General features: G+C 32.4%; 1 protein-coding gene across 2 annotated transcripts in view; it reads right to left on the bottom strand.

The window, feature by feature from the left end:
• Positions 1-414: 414 nt before the first annotated feature.
• Positions 415-20,725, bottom strand: part of MYBL1 (MYB proto-oncogene like 1) — a 36,665-nt gene continuing 16,354 nt past the window's right edge. The window contains exons 6-16 of one of the 2 annotated variants that reach the window (XM_032421969.1): positions 18,254-18,428; positions 15,994-16,065; positions 15,150-15,254; positions 11,741-11,974; positions 10,289-10,657; positions 8,033-8,175; positions 7,364-7,478; positions 3,821-3,937; positions 3,623-3,727; positions 2,999-3,181; positions 415-1,685 (exon numbers count right to left, since the gene is read on the bottom strand). In XM_032421969.1, coding sequence (XP_032277860.1) covers positions 1,557-1,685; positions 2,999-3,181; positions 3,623-3,727; positions 3,821-3,937; positions 7,364-7,478; positions 8,033-8,175; positions 10,289-10,657; positions 11,741-11,974; positions 15,150-15,254; positions 15,994-16,065; positions 18,254-18,428 — 1,747 coding nt within the window. In that variant the 3' untranslated portion in view covers positions 415-1,556. The remainder of the gene's footprint in view (positions 1,686-2,998; positions 3,182-3,622; positions 3,728-3,820; positions 3,938-7,363; positions 7,479-8,032; positions 8,176-10,288; positions 10,658-11,740; positions 11,975-15,149; positions 15,255-15,993; positions 16,066-18,253; positions 18,429-20,725) is intronic. The other variant, XM_032421970.1, reaches the window with a different exon arrangement.

Raw genomic sequence — 20,725 nt, forward strand, 5'->3', positions numbered from 1 at the left:
CATTAAGTTAACTTGAGAACTTGCCATCATTTGCTTTTTACCTTTTCACACAGTGCAAGTGGTGGTGGCTCTTTCCGTCTCTCATAGCAGCAAGCCGATTCTGCTATTTTCTATAGCAGCATACTTCAGGAGTGGAGAGGGAGAGAGTGTGTCAATTATAAATAATTACAACTACAGTGTACAATTCTATTTGCCTGTCAGTGTTTAAGTTGACAGCACACCATTATATGTCTCAAAAGAAAGTACATAAAATCTCTACACAAAAGCAAATAAAGACATTCTTTCAAAAAGAAATAAAATAAGTGCAAACACCTAAAACAGGCAACTGAAGCAACTGTTGTAACCTGTAGAGAAACACAAAACATTTATAAAAGGACAAAATATTTTTATAAATAAAAGATAATGTTCTCTACTTCTGAAACACTGAGTAAATATAATAAACTTCTAAGTGCAGACTGTTTTTAGGGACCAAAGTACCATATTATTTGTTTAAACAAAATGCAAAAATTTCAAACACATATACAAATCACCAGATTAATTTATAATGACCCCCCCATATAATTTAAAAAGAAAATATTAAATTATTATTTAGTACATTTTTAGAACTACTTTATAACCAACATGATTTAAAGGGCATAGTGCAATATTTAGGTAGATGTGACATACAGTATAGCTACTGTATTCTTTGCAGCCATAACTTACTACTGTTTCATATTTCATACTTAAACATCAAAATTGTTCTTTATGTTAGCTGTAAATAACAGGAAACAACACTGGCTTCTAGACACCCTGTATAGGTATAAATATCTACATTTAAGCTTTAAAAATGAAAATAAATTATAAAAAGACTTCTTTCCAATTTACAAAGTCTTCTTGCTCCTACATACTGTACAATACATTCAACAAAACTCTCAGCTCTTCTGAGATTTATGAAGAAAATACTGACTCTTTACTAATAAGGAAAAAAACCTTTTTCAATGCTTCTTGTTTTTAGTACTATGCTCAAATAAATACATTTAACACTGTAGTTAATTTTATTGTTTTTGAAAAATACCAAAAATTAGTAGTGCAACTTTCTCTCCTTCTTTTCAATTTCTTCCCACTGTATTTCTTTGTAAATGGTAGCCTAAGTAGGCCAAAGTACTTCATAAAACCATGTGTGCTTCCCATACATAGACTAATTACAGAAACCATACATACTCCTAAACCTATCTGTAACAAAACTGCAGCATCAAGAGAGTAGCAACATACATCTTCTGGAGAAAATACGTGAAAACTTACTTTTAGGATATCCATAACATTCTAATATGGTTTTCCCATCTTGTTCTTTTAAAAACAATTTTTTAAAATCTCATCTCTTAAAAAAATTAACTATGAAATTACCAACCCTTTACTTAAGTGGCTGGGCTTCCTGCCCGTCCAATATGAAAAAAGATGCAAACCGTTTTAGGGCTGTATTAAAACTTTAAAAACAATTAATTGACAAAAATTTCATTGCAACCTAATTTAGTATAGAATACAGTAAGAGTGGGGCATTTCATCCATTTTAATAACAATTACAGTATGAGAGCTCTTGAAGTGCTGCTGGTAGCTGTGTAAGTGCTCAAATATCTTCTTGCTTGTTCAGTCATGATAAGTTGGTCTTCCGTCTTCCCATAAACCACTGTTTCCCATTCACAATTTGACTATGAAGGAAATATTGTGATGTGAAGATTACTAAAATAACTATCCACTCCACTTTACAACTGATTACGCTTTTAAAAGTCAATTATTTCAACCGATTGGATATTTAATGATAATCACTGTAAACATGTTTTGATAATGGCACTGTGATTCTTTTTATTAAACAATGTTTTAAAAATACATACCGAAATATTTATGGTCAATTTTTTTAAGTCCATCTTTTTCTTTATTTCTTATTTTAATTAAATAATTTTTATTTTTAAAAAGTCCATCTTTTTTAACTATCTACATTGTTCATAGACCTGTGGAGGCAGTTGAAAAGTTTTCTACCCACAACCCCCCCAATTCAAATCAGTCTTAACACAGAAAGAAATGTCAGTCTTTATTGCTTCAAAATTTTGCAAAAGATTTAAAGAGAGGATGTAATGTCAAAAAATGAGCCGAGAATGCTTTATGTTTTGCAAATTAGGAAATATATCCATAATACAAGGTCAAGTTTGTGTTTGCTTCATTGGTTTTCTTCCTTTATTATAAAGATTACTACATTACAGGTATGACCTGCTATGTAATATATTTTCCTGAAAAGTTCTGTGTTGAACACTGGGAAATCAAACCATTTAAAATGGACTAAGAGAATGTGCTACATGGCTCTTTGAAGGGCAGCAGCTAAAGACAGAGATGAGGTGGCCACATCTGATTGCTAAAGATGTTTTCAAGGACTGCTTAAATGTCAGGAATGCTAGTGCTGCAGTCACTGTGGTATAAAGAAGAGAACTTCTTCCTCAATGAACTCTCAAACTAGCTGGGTTGAATTCTTAAGATAATGGAGTAAAAAATTTTCCAGCCTTCATTTACTGCGACATAATGGCTGCACAGCAACAGAAAAAAGAATTTTGTTTTACAACTTCTGAGCCAAAAAGTTCACTGGAAACAATCATACCAACAAAATCAAGCTGAAACTGCTTCCAACCACTTACCCTTTCAAGATAGCAATTAGGGCTACACATATTTGTTACAGAAGAGATGCCAGAAGGAGACTTAGATATCTTTAGTTTAAAAATGAAATTGTGCTTAAGAAATCACCAGAAGAGACTCTGGCTACAACTTTAATTGTTTAATTTATATGTGCCCTGATGAATGAGTCTCTCAAAAACCCAAATCTAGTTTGAGTGACAAAATAATGATGAATGTTTAGTTACTGTTATAGTCAGTTTTGAATCTAAAAAGAAAAGGTATAATTTGTGATTAGTAAGTCCAAAGTGATAACTGAATAAACAACAACAAAAATCACTAAAAGAAACTTATAAATTCATACCTGAAGGTTCTTTTCCAATGTGACAACTTTAGAAGTGTTAGGGTTTGGTTTCTTTTTATTAAGTGTATATGTTTTGTTGGTTGAATTTATAATATCTTGTTTTTCAGGAGTCAAGTTGCACCTATTGTCATGTATTTCCAATAATGGTATCATTAATAAAGATGTTGTAAATATATTTTCTGACTAAGAGAGAAAAAAGAAAGAGGAAAATAACTAATTCAAAAATGGAGACAAATAGAGGGACTACTGAGTAAGTGGTGGTGGAAGCCCTGTTCATTTCCCTCCAAGAAAGCTTTTGGCTCCAAGGAAATTTCTAGTAATGTAGTAAAATTAAATATTTCAGAAATTAACCAAAGATAAATATTGAAATTTAAAGTTTTGAGAACTACCATTTTTTGACATCATACATAAGAGAGCGAACTCCTCTCAAAACAAAACAAATATAAAAAGCAAGGAAGTAAATATTCTCTACAGTTAATAGTTTCTTTCTGAAGTAAGCAAAATAAATACTAAAGGAAACTCTCTATGAATCTCTAATGAACTAACCCCACAATGAGTAAGAAACAAGAACCAGCAGGACTTAAAGCAACCATCTTAACAACAACAAAAAAATTCTTTACCAACCTGCATGTCTGAAATGTCTTCAGTCAATAGTTGAGTACCTGGTTCTTCTTTTTCCCAATTATCTAAGACTAGTGATTTTCTGACTTTCTTTACGGAAGCTGTATGCTAGAATGAATAATTTACAATAGAAACATTACGGTAAAGTCACTTTTATTTTTAAAATAAAGACTTTTATTAAAAATAATACTAAAAGATTACCTCCTGTTTGCAGCTTTTGTAAGCAGGTTCATCTTCCTCTTTGAGGAATATATCTGTTCCAGTTTCTTCTTTTAAAACTTCCCGAATATCTTCTTCCAAGAAGGCAAGTGGCTGTGACTAAATTGTTTTTAAAAGGGTTATTAAAGAGTCTTTTATAGTAATTTCCTTTTTCCCCATATACAGAAACCCATCTTTTACACTTTTTCATTATTGGCATAATTTTCTCCCAGTCCCTGTAGATACCTAAGTTGAATGAATTAACTAATACTTTTATGGCAAAAATAATACTGCACATTGCAAGCACTGAATGAAGTGTGGCACTTTGTTCACTCTAGGCTTCACTCTAGCCTTCCTCCTTCTGGGGAACCTACTGTAGCTCCCACTTCAATCAGGAGCCTCAGAATTAAACAGGTAAGAGATTATTTCCCAAATATATATATATATTTTAAAAGATTTTATTAATTTGACAGAGAGAGACACAGTGAGAGAGGGAACACAAGCAGTGGGGAGTGGGAGAGGGAGAAGCAGGCTTCCCGCCAAGCAGGGAGCCCGATGTGGGGCTCGATCCCAGGACCCTGCGATCATGACCTGAGCCGAAGGCAGACACTTAACGACTGAGCCACCCAGGCGCCCCTCCCAAATATTTTTATATAAAAATAGGAAAAATAAGAAATACAGAACAAATTGGGACTACACTAGTTCTCCTTAATCTACTTTTATTGTACTTATTATATAGTATGTAATTACTAATTTACACGTTTCTCTTACCACTAAATGTGTGAGCTACTTAAGAGCAGTGAGCACATCTTTTTCATCTTTGTGTATATTTCTGTACACCTAGCCTCAAGCTTAGAGCTGAGACAGTGTTCAAGAAGTGATATGTGTGTGTGTGTTTGTGTGCGTGTGCGTGGCTATGTGTGTACTGGAAAGAAACTTGAGTGTGGGCTGAATAGTGAAATAGTCTCAAAATATTATTTACCTAGCTTCCTATCAAATAGCTAAGCCTACCATGTAAGTCAGAAAAAATGGTTGGTTTGTTTTAGAAAGAAAGAGAGAGCACACATGGGGGACTGGGAGCATAAGGAGAGGGAGAGAGAACCATACGTAGGCTCCATGCGCAGTGCAGAGTCCCACTTGGAGTTCAATCTCGTGATCCTGATATCATGACCTGAGCCAAAATCAAGAGTTGGATGCCCAACCAACTGAGCCACCCAGGCGCCCCTGGGAAAAATGTTTTTAATTATATCAAACAACACCTACCATAACCAAGATCTGTTTTAAGAAAAAAAAAGTAATCAAAGTGCCACCATATAAAGAACAAACTGACAGCACAGAATGACCAGCAGCTTATATTCCCAGTCAACAAAGCTAGGGAGAAAAACATTCATATATAAATGAGATTTCACAGCACTTACAAAAACTTTAAGAATGGAAATAGCATTTTTAAAGTGCTCGCATCTACAGCCTGAGACATGCAGGAATTATGTCAGTATTTCTGTGTAATGCTCCAAGAGCTTTTGTTTTAAGGATTATATTTCACAAAGAACATTGATTAGGTACTCTTTAAAAAAAAAACCTATGGTGTTCGCTTCGGCAGCACATACACTAAAAAAAAAAACCTATGATTTGTTTTTCCCTCATAAGAATACAAATGTCCTAGGGAAGTGCCTAAGACATAGATGAATTCATTCACTACCAAGAATTACTCTCTTAATTGTCCTAATGTGACAAAGAAAAGAACTACTGTATTTAATCCTTCTCAGTTTGATACTACCAAAATTTAGATTTATATTTAAAGGACTTCCAGAGTTTTTAGTCTTTTGAGTGATTTTCAGCAAACATTAGAAGAATCAATGTTTATTAAGAAAGCAACAGATACTTAAGGTATACCAGATTAAAATTCTGGAACCATCTCTAAGAAGTGCATGTGACTCATAGTAAAATACATTAGAAACCTAAATGGTTAGAATATTGTAGGTACTCAGTAAATAATAACTAGAGAAGGAACAGGAGGAATGAAAAGTCAGCTTGCTGCAAACAAATGTATGAGTATATAGATATTTTAGAAACTGTAATTACTAAATCATTATTTTCTTTTTATCTTAAATTGCTGATGAAAATGATCTGTTTTGGCAATGGATAAATTCTTCCCAAATGAGAACATACTGACAGGGACTTTAGGTCACTTAAAAGCTAATTTCTCATGCACTATTATTAAAGTAACAATTTTTATTCAATTTATATGCTGAACAAATGACCCTGAGGCACTGCAGAATTCTTAAATGCCTTCAAATCATTGTTTATTTGTCTAACTCCCAATTAGGCTACACACTCCTACGAAGGCGGACAACATACCTGACAGGTTCAACATTACATCCCCAAAGCCTAGCCCAGTGCCTGGTACCTATTAGGCACTCAATCAAAACTTGTCAAATTAATGATGCATTTTAAAATGAATAGCAAAACACTGAAACAGATTAGTCTAATCAATTAGGTAATTCCATACAATGGAATATTACACAACTATTAAAAATTATGGGATAGATATATACACATTAACTTAAATTTTTTTAAAAAGGTTATAAGATAGTACATAAAGTGTGATCTCACTTTTGTTATGTGTATATGCACAAATAAAAGTCCAGACAGCTAAAAAGAATATAATTGTTCACAGCAGTCTAAGGAGCTAGGGGACAAAAAAATTTCATCAATCCTACTATATACCCTCGGAAAAGAGCAGAAGATTTGAGGGTGTGACATTCCTTTTAGTAGGAATTAATGAATCTAGTCAAAATATGACTAAAAATAGAAGAACATAACTAAACTCCCCTAGAAGTGACCATATTTTAAAAATATTTTATTTCTAATGAACCTAACTTGGCAGAGATCTGTATCTGCCTACAATTAGAATACCCATAGTTCATCTAACATATTTCAAAGTTGACTATATATATGAAAGCACAGGTAACACTTCCCACCTCCATTTATGTACTATTGCTACAACGATTAATCATAGCAGCAACTAAGTACATACTACTTGAAACTGAGCACCAACCCCTTTATTTCTACTATCTTTTTTATCTCCAGAAATAACCCTCTGGGATGTGTTTTATGATCTCCATTGAATAGAAGAGTAAACTGAACCTTAAAGAGGTATCCTGATCAATCAGTCATAAGTATTATAAGGAAAGTGCTTATGTATATCAAAATATGAAAATTACTTTATTCTATTGCAGGTATCCACCACAGAAACTACTAAAAGGTGGGTTTTAATATTAAGAGAAGGATTCAACTAACACTTGATTTGCTTTCTCTACATGACATGATATAAAAGAAGTATGAATTCAGAACAAGCCAAGCAAAGGTTTATTTACAAGTCGAGTAAAAGGATTCACACAACAAATTCAAATTTATAAATCAAGAAATAAAATTTTATCAATTTCAGCGAACATCTTTTTAAAATGTAAAAAATCAAAGATAAAAATCAAAAAACTTTTTTATTAAAATTAGGATATTTCTTAAAAATAAAAAGTGTATACATACCACAATTTTAAGAGGTCCATATTTTTTCTCCTGAGCAGCAAGCGCATTCTTAAAAGGCGTAGGAGTTCTTGGTGTGGTACCCAATATAGATCTTCTAATAGTAGGTGTTCTAAACCTAGCCAATCATTTAGATATTTGTATTATAGTCAAAATTTGATTCTATAAGAGTTAAGGAAGGCAAACCCATGATAAAAGCATACACTAAATTTTTCTTGCATACACATTTTATTTAAACATTCCAGGACTATTTTAAAGTATGCCTGCCTAAACTAATTCTTACTCCAATCAATCATCTTAAAATAGAAAAAGACAAATGCAGAAAGAAGTACTAAAAATGTTATTTTGCTTCATATCAAAGTTTTCCATTATTTTTAGTTGTTTTCAGTCAGTAGGAATGAAACATGAGGTTATGATCTGTTTTTTTCAATTCTAAGTCCTATATAAATAGGGATTAGAATAAATGGACGAAAAGCTATTTTTTTTTAAAACAAGGTCATTTTTATTATTATTTTTTTAAGTAAGCTCTATGCCCAGCGTGGGGCTTCTAGTGATGACTGCGAGATCATGAGTCTCATGCTCCACTGACTGAGCCAGCCAGGCACCCTATTAATCTATTCTTAAAATTGTGCTTCCCGTTTTCTCTAACACAATTATTTAATATCTACTTACCCTACATTTTCCTTTTGATCTTTGGGGGTTGTTTCCTTGTGAAGAGGAGTTGTAATGAGAACTTTCTGCCCACAAATAGGGGTTGATGTAAATGAAGGATTTTCTATATTAATTTGTTCATTTCCAGGGCATGTGTTGAAAAACTAAAAAAGAGCATTTAAAGACAATTTCTAGAACATTAAAATATTAAACTGATAGGATTTTCAAAGATATATATATATATATATATTTTAAAAGATTTTATTTATTTGACAGAGAGAGAGACACAGCGAGGGAGGGAACACAAGCAGGGGGAGTGGGAGAGGGAGAAGCAGGCTTCCAGCGGAGCAGGGAGCCCGATGCGGGGCTCGATCCCAGGACCCTGGGACCATGACCTGAGCCGAAGGCAGACGCTTAACGACTGAGCCACCCACGCACCCCAAAGATATTTTCAAGTATAAGATATCTCTCCATTCTTTTTAGAAAAGAATTAGCAATAATATTTCATTTACATTCCACTCCATGAAAATTAAGCTCCATGAGGGCAGGAATGTTAGTGTTGTTCATCACTGCCTCCCCAGCTCTTTTAAGTGTTTAGCATATAATAGGCATTCAAGAAATAGTTGTTTAACAAATATTCGAAAGTTACAAAACACAGTAAAACAATTTTATAACAGTGTATTATCAAATAGAAATCTATAGAAACCATAAATAGCTGCTATGTTAAGTTTAACAGTTTCATGCAACAGGGTAACTGGAAAAAAGTATTATTATTTTATGAATACGCAATCTTAGGTACCCTTTTCTATGAGATTTCTTTGAATTCTGAAAATAATAATAATTCTTTGCTGATAATACAGCTGTCTAAAAAATCTGCCTACCTAGAATACAGCTCAGACCTTGGAGCAGCCAGAACTGGTATCAAGAAAATGACACAATTTACTCATTGAGTCTTAACTTACATATAATCATGAAATACTGATTGATTTTTGTAGCCAACAGAATAGAAGCAGTGGTAGGAAGAAGTGGAAATTACTTTAAGGCTACTTATAACTGGAATGAATTCTAGCTTTATCATTTCCAACTCCTAATATCTGCAATACAGTTAACCCTAAGATTAGTAGTCAAACCCTCTCAAAACCCTGCAGTGGTGCCCATCAATTACAGGATAAAATTCAAGCTCTTTACTATGGGATACAAGGTCTTTATTACCATGCCTCAACCTTTTCAGCCACTTTCCACCTTAGGATTTATATTTCAACAAAAATTGCTAGTGTTCAAAACTCCAAAAATAGAAAATTGCTAGTGTGCCCAACCCAGTTTCACCTTCCTCAGGATGCTTTGTAACTCTGAGAGCTGGGGTGCTATTGGAAAACACAACTATTCAAACTGTATTCTGTGTAAATGGCATCCCCTGAGGCACAGGGGGAATGATTTTCAGACAACAGAGTGCTTATGTACAGTCAGATTCTCCTAACTTCCCAGCATCAAAGTACATCTTCAATAATATCCCAGCATCTTCCAAGTTTATTTGACCATTAAATTTCCTTCTTTTTCCATAAAACTTTTTAACCTCTACCAAGACACTTTCAGTAAACATCAGCTTCATTCTCTTACTAACTGACCGTGGACAAATTGCTTAACTTCTGCATTTGTTCCACCTAGCTCCTAAGGTCTTTTGGAAGAGTAAGATTAACTGAGATGCTATAAGAAAAGTGTTTAGCATATAGCCTGGAATGCAGTATTCATTAAGAAAGATAGTATTATAAAATAAGAGATACAGTTTGCCCTGTATCTCTTGTAAATATCTGCTGCCCAGGAACATAACTCCAAGAGAAAGTGAGTATCTGTTCCTGACAACCTTAGAAAACCTTCAGACACATGAAATTCTTACAGTGAGCAGTTGTCTATGGATGTATACCCGATATCTGTTGAACAGTTAATCAGGAAACTGGATCTCAGTCTCAACTCTGCCATTAGATAACTGTGGGCAAACCATTTTACCTTTCTGGGCCTATTTCCTGATGAGTTCTATAAAGATGTAGAACTACTTATCTAAAACATCCTTTTTGGCTCTAAAAATGTTAAGATACCATAACGCAACTACTATACTTTATGAGATAGCTTCTGATCTACCAGAGCTTAGCACTCTCATGTACACGTTTAAATACCTTATCCATTTTTATGTGTTATCAAAGCAACAAACTGCTAGTAAGGATATTAAGGATATTAATCGAGCTCACCAACGTTTGGAAACAACCAAAAACAACCCTCTACCTGTGAAGGAGAAAATGGTAGTGTTTTCACCGGTGTGTGTTTTAGTGCTGTATTACCACCATCATTGAAAGAGCCATCGCTATGTTCGCTGCTGGGGGACTGACCCACTCGCATTCTTCTCTTCTTTCTGAGGATGGTTGGTGGAGTGCTAAACTTGGCCACATTTGGGGATGTTACAGGAACAGCCTCACTGTCTGCACCATTACAACTGGTTTTTTTCCCTTCAAGTACAAGACTGACATTAAATTGACATTCCATGGCTCCTTCATTGTGTTGAATTCTCATTAGTTTGACTGGGGTGGACTTGACAGGAGAAGCAGCAGCATCAGAAAGATCGAAACTGGTAACATCACTCCATGCTACAGGATCCTGCAATAAAATAAATCCTTAACTAATTAACTAAAGCTAATGCTTTAAACTAGTTAAATGTGATATCAAACATAGAAAGATGACTTTCACAAAGTTAACTACTCATTTTTATTAGGAGAAATAGGCTTTTCTTGTTCTTTTTTTTTTTTTTTTTTTAAAGAAAGGCCATTTGAGAGGAAGAGATTATGGTTTGACTACAACTCCAATTTGGAACATTCTGAAATAATATTTCATCTAATTCAGTAGCTGAAGCTTACTGTCAAAGTAATTTAAGTAAAAAGAATAAATTATTTTAAGTTATTATCAAAGAATACAATTCTTCATAAAACTTCACACTCTATTCCACATCAGAAAAATACTATCAAATTCAATATAATTTGGTAATGTGTATGGAACATCTTCAAAATGGTCATACACTTTGATCCAGAAATTCAGTCTAACCTAAGGAAATAATCATGATTTTACACAAAGGTTTATATTCTGTAATTTGTAATACTGAAAAACTGGATACCACCTAAATGTTCAATAATAGTACACTGAGTAAATAAATTTTGTTACATTCATATGATAGAATAGTATGAGTCATTAAAGTTGAAGTTTAAAAAATAGTTAAGAAAACAAAGACATGCTCATGATATAATGTAGAAAAAAAATCCACAAACAAAATACATAAGAGTATCTTTTGGTTTAAAAATATATGCATGCATATATGTCTTATATGTATAGAACACAGCCTGAAAGAAAATACTTCAGATTATTAACTCTGGGCTTCTGGAGGATTTTTCTTTTTTACAGTTTCATCTAGTTTCCAACTCTCTCTAATATACTTGTACAACTTGTATAATAAAAAATAGTTAAATTTTATTTTTTAAAAATTTTAGACAAAGTACATACAAAGATAGATATAGATTTAAGTTTTTTGTTTTTCCCAAAAGCCACTGCAAAAAATCAGAATAAAATTAAGCATGACATACAAAGGAATGTTTAAAATAAAACTGGTCAGTATCCCTTAAACTAAGTTTCCGAACATGAAACCATGTAACTAAAATTGAGCTTTTGATAATCTCACAATTTCAAACTTACAGATTCAATAAGTTCTAGAGTCTCTGCAAATTCTGGGATGGTCTGTAGAGAGGACAGCACAGCATTTGCCTCTACGGCCAGGAACTTTGTGGGTGAATTCTGCTGAGCAGACAGAGTTTGATTTTCATCCATACTGTAAAACTCACTAGTGTGCTCCTCGAGGCTATTTAGAGTATTAGACATGCTATCATCCATGAGGAAACTACCAGACCAGCTAGAAAAGCTTCCAGGTTGCTAAAAGTACAAAAGAAATGTATTATTTGTCATTCTCAACCTAGGCATAAATTTGGATTTTAAGTAAGAGTTTTTTTCTAGGATAACACACTTCACAACATTTCAGCTAAAAAATATAGTAGCAAATATACTGTCTTTCCTCAAAATGGATGTAAACATTTTTTTCATTAAAACTCTTGTCTCTATTTCTTTTTTCTAACTAAAATTTTTTTTTTTTAATTTATAAAGTCATGGTGAGATAAAACTAGCACATGTATACAACATAAAGTTCAAGCTCCCAGAATGTGGTCTCTCTCTACCTTTTACCCTTCATCTCGCAACACTTTCACTCATCCTCCTTCCAGGGAATACCGAATACCCAACTATAGTCGTTGCAATTCCCACACGAGTTAGTCTTTGACCCTAGAATGCCTTTGCACATACTACTGCTCCCGTTATCTAGAATGCTCTCCAACACAGACCAGGGAAAACTTTTATTCTTCATTTAAGATACACTTCAAATATTGGAAAGTACTCCATCTGATCATCCACTTTTACCTGTTTCACTTACAATAATGTCCTGGTTCATCTACTTTGCTGGAATATAATCATTGCCTTTCAAGATTGAGCTCAAATAGGATTTCTTCTAGGAACACTTCTCTGACTACCTAAACTTTAGACACCTCTCTTATGTGCCCTATAAATCTTTGTGACTTATTTTATCACACTACTTCCTATTTCTTGTCTGTGTCCTCATTGCAGAGTAAATCCTTTGAAATCAGGAACTGTGTCATTTTTATCTCTCCGAAGAGGTACAGTGGGCAATTTACTTATCTTTTGAGCTTAGCTTCCTAGTATCTCATAATAAAAAAACAAGAAAGGAGACTTTGAAGAGTCATGGTTAAGAAACAATATGTAATTTGAAAGTTGTTAAGAGTGGATCCTAAGAGTTCTCATTATATGAAAAAAGTAGTTTTTCCCTTTTTCTTTTCTTTTTCTGTTTTGTACCTATATTAGATGACAGATGTTAACTAAACTTAATGTGGTTATCATTTCACAATATATGTAAGTCAATTCATTATGCTGTACACCTTAAACATACAGTGCTGTATGTCCTATCTCAATAAAACTTGGGAAAAAAATATGTAAAGCATATCTCTGTCCAGAACTCTCGGAGGTGATAAAAATGTTCTTACATCTGAAACTGCTCACTATGAGAGCCACTAGCCATATGAGCAACCAAAATGTGACTAGTACAACTGAGGAACTGAATTTTTAAATTTCATTTAAAATTAAATGGGGCTAGTAGCTACCATATTTTAGAAAGCACACTGTCCCGTCCACAGGAAGTACTCAATAAATGGCACCTATTATTTTTAAAAATAAAAATTACTAGAATGTGCTAGATAGTCAATAACTAGAAAACAATAGCAAAATGTTTGCTAGACAACAATAGCAAAATGTTAAGTTTCAAGTAAGGTGGAAAAAAATTTCCAACATTGTTATAAAATAAGTTCCACCTGTTTTAAATTTTCTCCAAAATAAAAGAAATTAAGGCACTCTTAGTTTATTAGCATAGCCAACTTCCGAGTTTACAATCACTTTCTAGAGATAGGTTCCAAGCCATATGCATTTCAATTAAATTTGGAGGTGGGAAAAAGATTCAAAAAGGTGATTAGGCCCAGTGGAAAAACCACAGGGTTGCATTCAGACTCACCTGAATTTAATTTTTAACAACAAACCACCTACTTCACAGAGTTAACATAAGGATTACTAAGAATACATAAAACACACCTATAATGGTCGAACATAATAGATACTCAGTAAAATGACAATATTTATTATCAAATAATTTTTAAGACTAAATACTTTATATGTGTATGCACTCTACTCCACTGGGTGCAGCAACTTCCCTCTAGAATCCAGAATCTCCAACCAGATCTTTACGAGAATGGATTTTAGATAAATAAGTTCTAAAAAAATTAATAGCTTCCTTCATTTTAATGCAAAATGCCATTTCTTTTAGTTATATCTTTCTGTTAAATTAAAAATGACAGAAACTATCAAAAAAATAAAAAATGGTTTGAACATGATATAATTATCTAGAAATGTGGACTCTCTAACCATAACTATTTATTTCTCAATAAAACCAAAATTAATTTTAAAATAAGTACACTTCAGGTCTTCCTATTTGCCCATGGTTTTTGCAATTTCAAAACAAAAACTATGCCTCCTATGGCATGCATCTTGTCTGTTACGGTTAACAAATGTTGTTTTTATTAACACTGTTTTAAATGGTTTAAAGAGATCACCAGTTGCCTTGTAACACTATTTCAAGAACTCAGGTTATTCTATTTAGTAATTTTGTATTAGTTCTCAGTCACCCTGAATGGACAGTCCCCTCATTAAGCTGCAAACCAAGAATAACCCTTTCCTAAATGCAAAAAAAATCTCAGGATATTAAACTTAAAATTGTCATTTAAGTATAAACTTTTTTTCCTTTAATCCATCTAACATAGCCTGTCTAACTTAGCTAGAATGAATACCATTTATCCTAATTTAATACTCCTAATTGTTCCCATCAACCAAATCCCAGACAATAGTTTTCACATGTGGTAATCAATATTCACATAAAAATTTTTTAAGAACATAAAACTTAAATGTTCCCTTTCCGTATATTTTTTATTATTTTTTTCTAATTTACCAAATTTGTATTCATAATAAATAGGAAAAAATGCTCAAGGACAGAATAAAGGCAATTTTGAAGCACATAAATCTCTACACATCTATTAAATTCTTTATTTTTCACACTTTTTTTCTATTAAAGCCATCATTACAAGGAATGTCTAAAATAAAAGCAGAGCCAAAAATCATAAAAGCAAAGCCTAATCTAAACCACACATCATTTTCACAAATATATATATATATTAAAGATCATACCTTAAGTCTGCTTGACATTTACAACTCAAGAAGCATCTTAACACAGAACATTGTAAAATATGTTCAAAGAGTTGTATATCAAAATCAGGCAACCTCAACAATGCAAAATAGAAAAACTATTTTTAGTCCACATTAAAATCTGAAGTCATACTGAATATGCTTTCCATGCATTAGTATATGAAAGTCAATGCTAATGAAAACAATAAAAGCACATAAGGATTCTAACGAAATCTAAACACTTAAGCTTATTTCTTACCGATGAAACTCGCTTTCTTCTAACTTCATTCTCAGCTGACATAAGAAGCAACTCAAGTTCCTTTATTTTTTTTTCCTTATCAGGATCTTCATCAATGAAGGGTGGCTAAAATAAGTTAAATAAAAGAGAAAGACATGCTACTTAAACAACTGTTTTTATTATTATTATTATATTATTAGTGTTCTAATTTTTATCTTCTATGCAACATAACATCTATTTTCTCCAATAAAGCTTAATACAACTAAATCCCAAATGCTCAATATCACAATCTCTCTGGTATCTAAATATTTTCAATTTAACAGAAAAGATTTGGGAAATTTATTATTTTATTTTTTTAAGTAATCTCTACCCCCAATGTGGGGCTCAAACTCATGACCCCAAGATCGAGCCACAGGCTCTACTGACAGAGCCAGCCAGACAGCCCTAGAATTAGGAAATTCAAATGCATTAAAAAACTAAAAAAATAAATAAACAAATGCATTAAAAAACTTATATTGTATCATCTATATTAATTTAGAAATTTATGTCTGGAGTCTGTTTTATTAAATCATATGTATGCACATTCTATCCAATTTAAGAAAAATATGTCCATTTAAAACCCAAATGCTTTAAGTTGGAAAAATGAAAGGACCACTCTACTGGTGTTGTCAACCACCTTACATTTGTACAGTTTATATTTCTCAAACCCATTTATAAACTTTCTCCTTTAGTGTTTTAATACTCAAAGTAAATAGAACAGATAGTATTGTTTTTGCCCTAGTTTTATGAATGACGAAATAGGACTATTAGACTTTCAAATATATGTTTGAAAGTGTTTCCTTTTTTTGCTATAAATAAAAGTTACCTGAATAAACGCAGAAGTCTGAACATGTTCTACACAATTGCCTTCAGGTGACACATACTGATAGCCTGGGATCTAAAAAGTAGTTAAAATATTAGTATCATACATATATAGCACTATATCTGAGGCAAAGCATAAAAACTGTTGACAAAATATCAGCATTAAAAACTCATAAAGTATCTCTTTAACTTTGAAAATTCATTTATATAGTAGTTTCTAATAACTACATCTTTGTTCTTAGAATCTACTAATGAAAAGTAACTCATAGGAAAGACCAATCTTCTCCTGGATGAAATACGAGAATTATTTGGCATATATTTATCAGCCAGTCTATTATCTACAATATCCACCAAATTATTTTTTTAATCTGCTATTAGAAGGATTGCTCTATCTCTGGAAGAAGACAAAGTAATTGTGTTCTTATCTTTCAGAGGAAGGGCTTGGTCCATATGAAGCACTCACAAAGACAGAGATTAAAGCAAGTTTTTCAATATTCATTCCTCCTACTCCTACCACCACCCCATGCCAAGCTCTTTGTAAAAAGATATGAAAACAGAGGTTTCTTCTATTATTCTATTGCCTTAGAAAAACAATCAGAATCACTCATGTGCTTTTTAAGACTCTGACAACAGACTAAGAATTATTTTCTTTCTTTTCTAAAGCATCTGTAGTAAGAATTTTGAAGTTGCATGCAAATTTAGTGTGCAATGGTGGAAAGAAACATGAAAAGGTATTTTTTAAAAACCTAAAAACCTAATAAATATAAATAAGAAATTGTTTATCTTCCATAATGGCCTACCTAAATCACTATCTGATGCAGAATCACCATACATAACTACTAACATAGAACTTAACTTTCACAATACTTGATTTGTATGTTATCACTAAACTTTCAATGAATAAGAAATTTCTTTCTCAAACTTTTCATTTAAATCTGTGACACTTTTTCAAACCAATCCATTTTTTCTTTCAAGTCAAAATTAGAATGATTTTTTTAGTAGTTCAAATGAGTTGAATTATGAATGCATAAATCTTTTAAGAATTATTAAAAGTATAATAAATAATTCTTAAAGTACAAGAAATATCCTTATTTTCCAATATATTTTGATTGAAACTGTTAAATACTCCCTTGACCCCAAATAATGTTTAAAACTATGTTTCTATGAGTTAAAAAAATAAATTTAAATGATAACCTTTCTAAGACAGAAGCAGAATGTTTCAGTTTATGGTGCTGAAATCTAGGACTCTAAAGAAAAATGTAAAGAAAAAGACAATAAAAACCTTAAGGTATTGAGTATCAGCAGATAACTATACCGTCGTCACATGTTTTCCTATTTGTAAATTAAGATGTCATTATTTTTTAAAACGGTTCTTTTAAAATTATGTCCAAAAAATAATGTCCATTTAATGAGGTAAATTCAAATCGAATCTGTGCATACTAACCACAGATTTTTAACACCCAGACAAATTTTATCTTTTGGTAGACACTATTTTTAAGTCCTGACTTAATCTTTACATTTTATGTGATAAGAACCAAGAATTGCTCAACATGAAAAATGGTATGACAGACAGGCAGACAGAAAAATATAAAACAAACCTTATGAAAACTCCTAAACTAATTTCTTGCAGAGAAGAAAATGCACTGTAAGGAAAATAGAGCTTGCCCTATCATGAGCTTGGGGAATCTCTAATGAACCTGATTAAACAAAGACTGACATCACTTAGTTGACTGGTTAGTAGGGAGAAAAGCAAAGTTGAGTGCCATCAAAGAACCAATTAATTATCTACCACACCTCCCAAAATGATGAATGGATTTTGACTATTTTTTCCTTAAAACCATTTTATACACACTTACCTCTTAGAGATAAGCAATACTACAGTTACACAAAATATTTCTTAAAAGGAAACTACAATGGATGATAAAGCACAGATGACGATAAGCTTTGAATCATAAATGAAGTTTCAAAGAATGGTAGTATTAGGAAATGTACATACTGTTTCTTAACTAGATAATATAAAAATTACATATAAAAGGAAACATTTTAATGAGTTTGTTTCCAAAATATTTATCAATCAAAATAAGTAGAGATAAACCTCCAGTAATGGTCTAACAGCTTGTTATAGCAATTTTTTTTCAGTTTGGAAATTTAAATGTCTATTCCCCTTAATATATGTTATATCTGTCATATTAAGAAATCAATCATTCTCCCATATAACAACTAAACAAAATCTTTTAAATAATAAAGGTATTAAAAATATGTGCCTGAACAGGTATGTAAAACTGATTCTGGGTTTGCAAATGGTCCATAGTCGCACAAGGTTTGTGTTGAAGTTTAGATGAAGATCGTTCTGATTTTATTCCATCTTGTAAGTAGCCCTCCTGTTCCACTTTTCTTCGCATGGTAGAATTCCAGTGATTTTTGATAGAATTATCAGTCCTAAGAAATGAAAGTGTGTAATTTAAAAAGAAAAAAAAGGATTCCACAAATTTTAACACTGTATAAAGTGTACAAAGTGCTTAAAACAAATTTTCACAAATAATGAAACTAGATACTTTCTCAATTCAAAGATAAACTGTCAGTCAGGCATAGTTCTAAACAGTGGAGATAGAGCAGTGATGAGAAAGTCCCTCTCTCATGAGGCTTACATTCTCATTGAAAGCGTGGAAGCATGGAAGGAGTGAAGAATAGAAAAACAAAAAAAATAAGAAGAAAAACATCAGTTTTTCTTCAAGCTAAATTCAATAGTACATAAAAAATCATATACCATGATCAATTGGGATTTATTTTAAGGATACAAAGATGGTTCAATATCTGCAAAATAAATCAACACCATATTAACAAAATAAAGGATAAAAATCATATCATCTCAATAGATGGAGAAAAAGTATTTGATAAAATTCAACATCCATTTATGATAAAAACTCTCAACAAAGTGGGTACAGAGGAAACATATCTCAACATAATAAAGGCCATACAGGACAAACCCACAGCTAACATCATACTCAATGGTGAAAAGCTGAAAGCTCTTCCTCTAAGATCATTAACAAGACAAGGATGCCCATTCTTGCAACTTTCATTCAACATAGTTTGGGAAGTCCTAGCCACAGCAATCAGACAAGAAAAAGAAAGAAAAGGCATCCAAATTTGAAAAGAAGTAAAACTGTCACTATTTGCTGATGACATGACTATATATAAAAAAAACCTAAAGAATCCACCAAAAAACCATTAGAACTAATAAGTGAATTCAGTAAAGTTGCAGGATATAAAATCAGTATACAGAAATCTGTTGTGTTTCTAATACACTAATAACAAGCTATCAAAAAGAAATTAAGAAAACAATACCATTCACAATCGCATCAAATAGAATATAATACCTAGGAATAAATTTATCACGGAGGTGAAAGACCTGTATTCTGAAAACTGTAAGACACTGATGAAAGAAACTTAAGACAGCACAAATAAATGGAAATACATACTATGCTTATAGACTGGAAGAATTATTAAAATGTACACACTACAAAAAGCGATCTACAGATTCAGTGCAATCCCTACCAAAATACCAATGGCATTTTTCATAGAGCTAGAACAAATAATCCTAAAATTTGTACAGAACCACAAAAGGCCCCGAATAACCAAAGCAATCTTGAGAGAGAAGAACAAAGCTGAAGTATCACACTCTCAGATTTCAAACTATACTACAAAGTGATAGTAATCAAAACAGTATGGTAATGATACAAAAGAAACATAGGTCAAAGGAAGAGAATAGAGTCCAGAAATAAACCCATGCTTATACAGTCAGTTAATCTTTAACAAATGAGGTAAGAACATACAATGGGGAGAAGACAGTCTTATCAATAAATGGTGCTGGGAAAACAGGACAACTACATGAAAGGATAAAACTGGACCACTTTCTTATACAATATACGAAAATAAACTCCAGATAGATTAAAGACTTAAATATAAGACCAGAGACCACAAAACTACTCAAAGAAAACAGGCAGTTAGCTCTTGGACATTGGTCTAAGTAGTACTTTCTTGAACCTGTCAGACAAGGGCAACAAAAACAAAAAGCACTACATCAAACTAAAAAGCTTTTACACAGTGAAGAAAACCATCCACAAAACAAAACCTACTGAATAGGAGGAGATATTTGCAAACGATATAAACAATAGGGGTTAACATCCAAAATATATAAAGAACTCATACAACTTAATATAAAAAAAAAATCAAAAAATGGGGAGAGAACATGAACAGACATTTCTCCAAAGAAGGCACATAAATGGCTTATACACTTAAAAAGATGCTCACTAATCATCACTAATCATCAGGGAAAGGCAAATCAAAACCACAATGACCTATCACCCCATGCAGGTCAGAATGGCTACTATCAAAAAAGACCAAAAAAAAGTGTTGGCAAGGATGTGGAGAAAAAAGAACCCTCATGAACTCTTGGTGGGAATGCAAAAAGGTACAGCCACCACAGAAAACAGTATGAAGGTTCCTCAAAAAATTAAAAGTAAAACTACCATATGATCCAGTAATTCCATTTCTGGAAATTTATCTGAAAAAAACAAAAACACTAATACAAAGATATATGCACACCCATGTTCATTGCAGCATTATTTACAGCCAAAATATGGAACCAACCCAAGTGGCCACTGATAGATGAATAGAAAAATAAGATGTGGTATATGCATGCCATGGAATATTACTCAGCCATAAAAAAGAATGAA

This window comes from Phoca vitulina, unplaced genomic scaffold (genome assembly GCF_004348235.1).
Source record: "Phoca vitulina isolate PV1807 unplaced genomic scaffold, GSC_HSeal_1.0 scaffold25, whole genome shotgun sequence".
Lineage (NCBI taxonomy): Eukaryota > Metazoa > Chordata > Mammalia > Carnivora > Phocidae > Phoca > Phoca vitulina.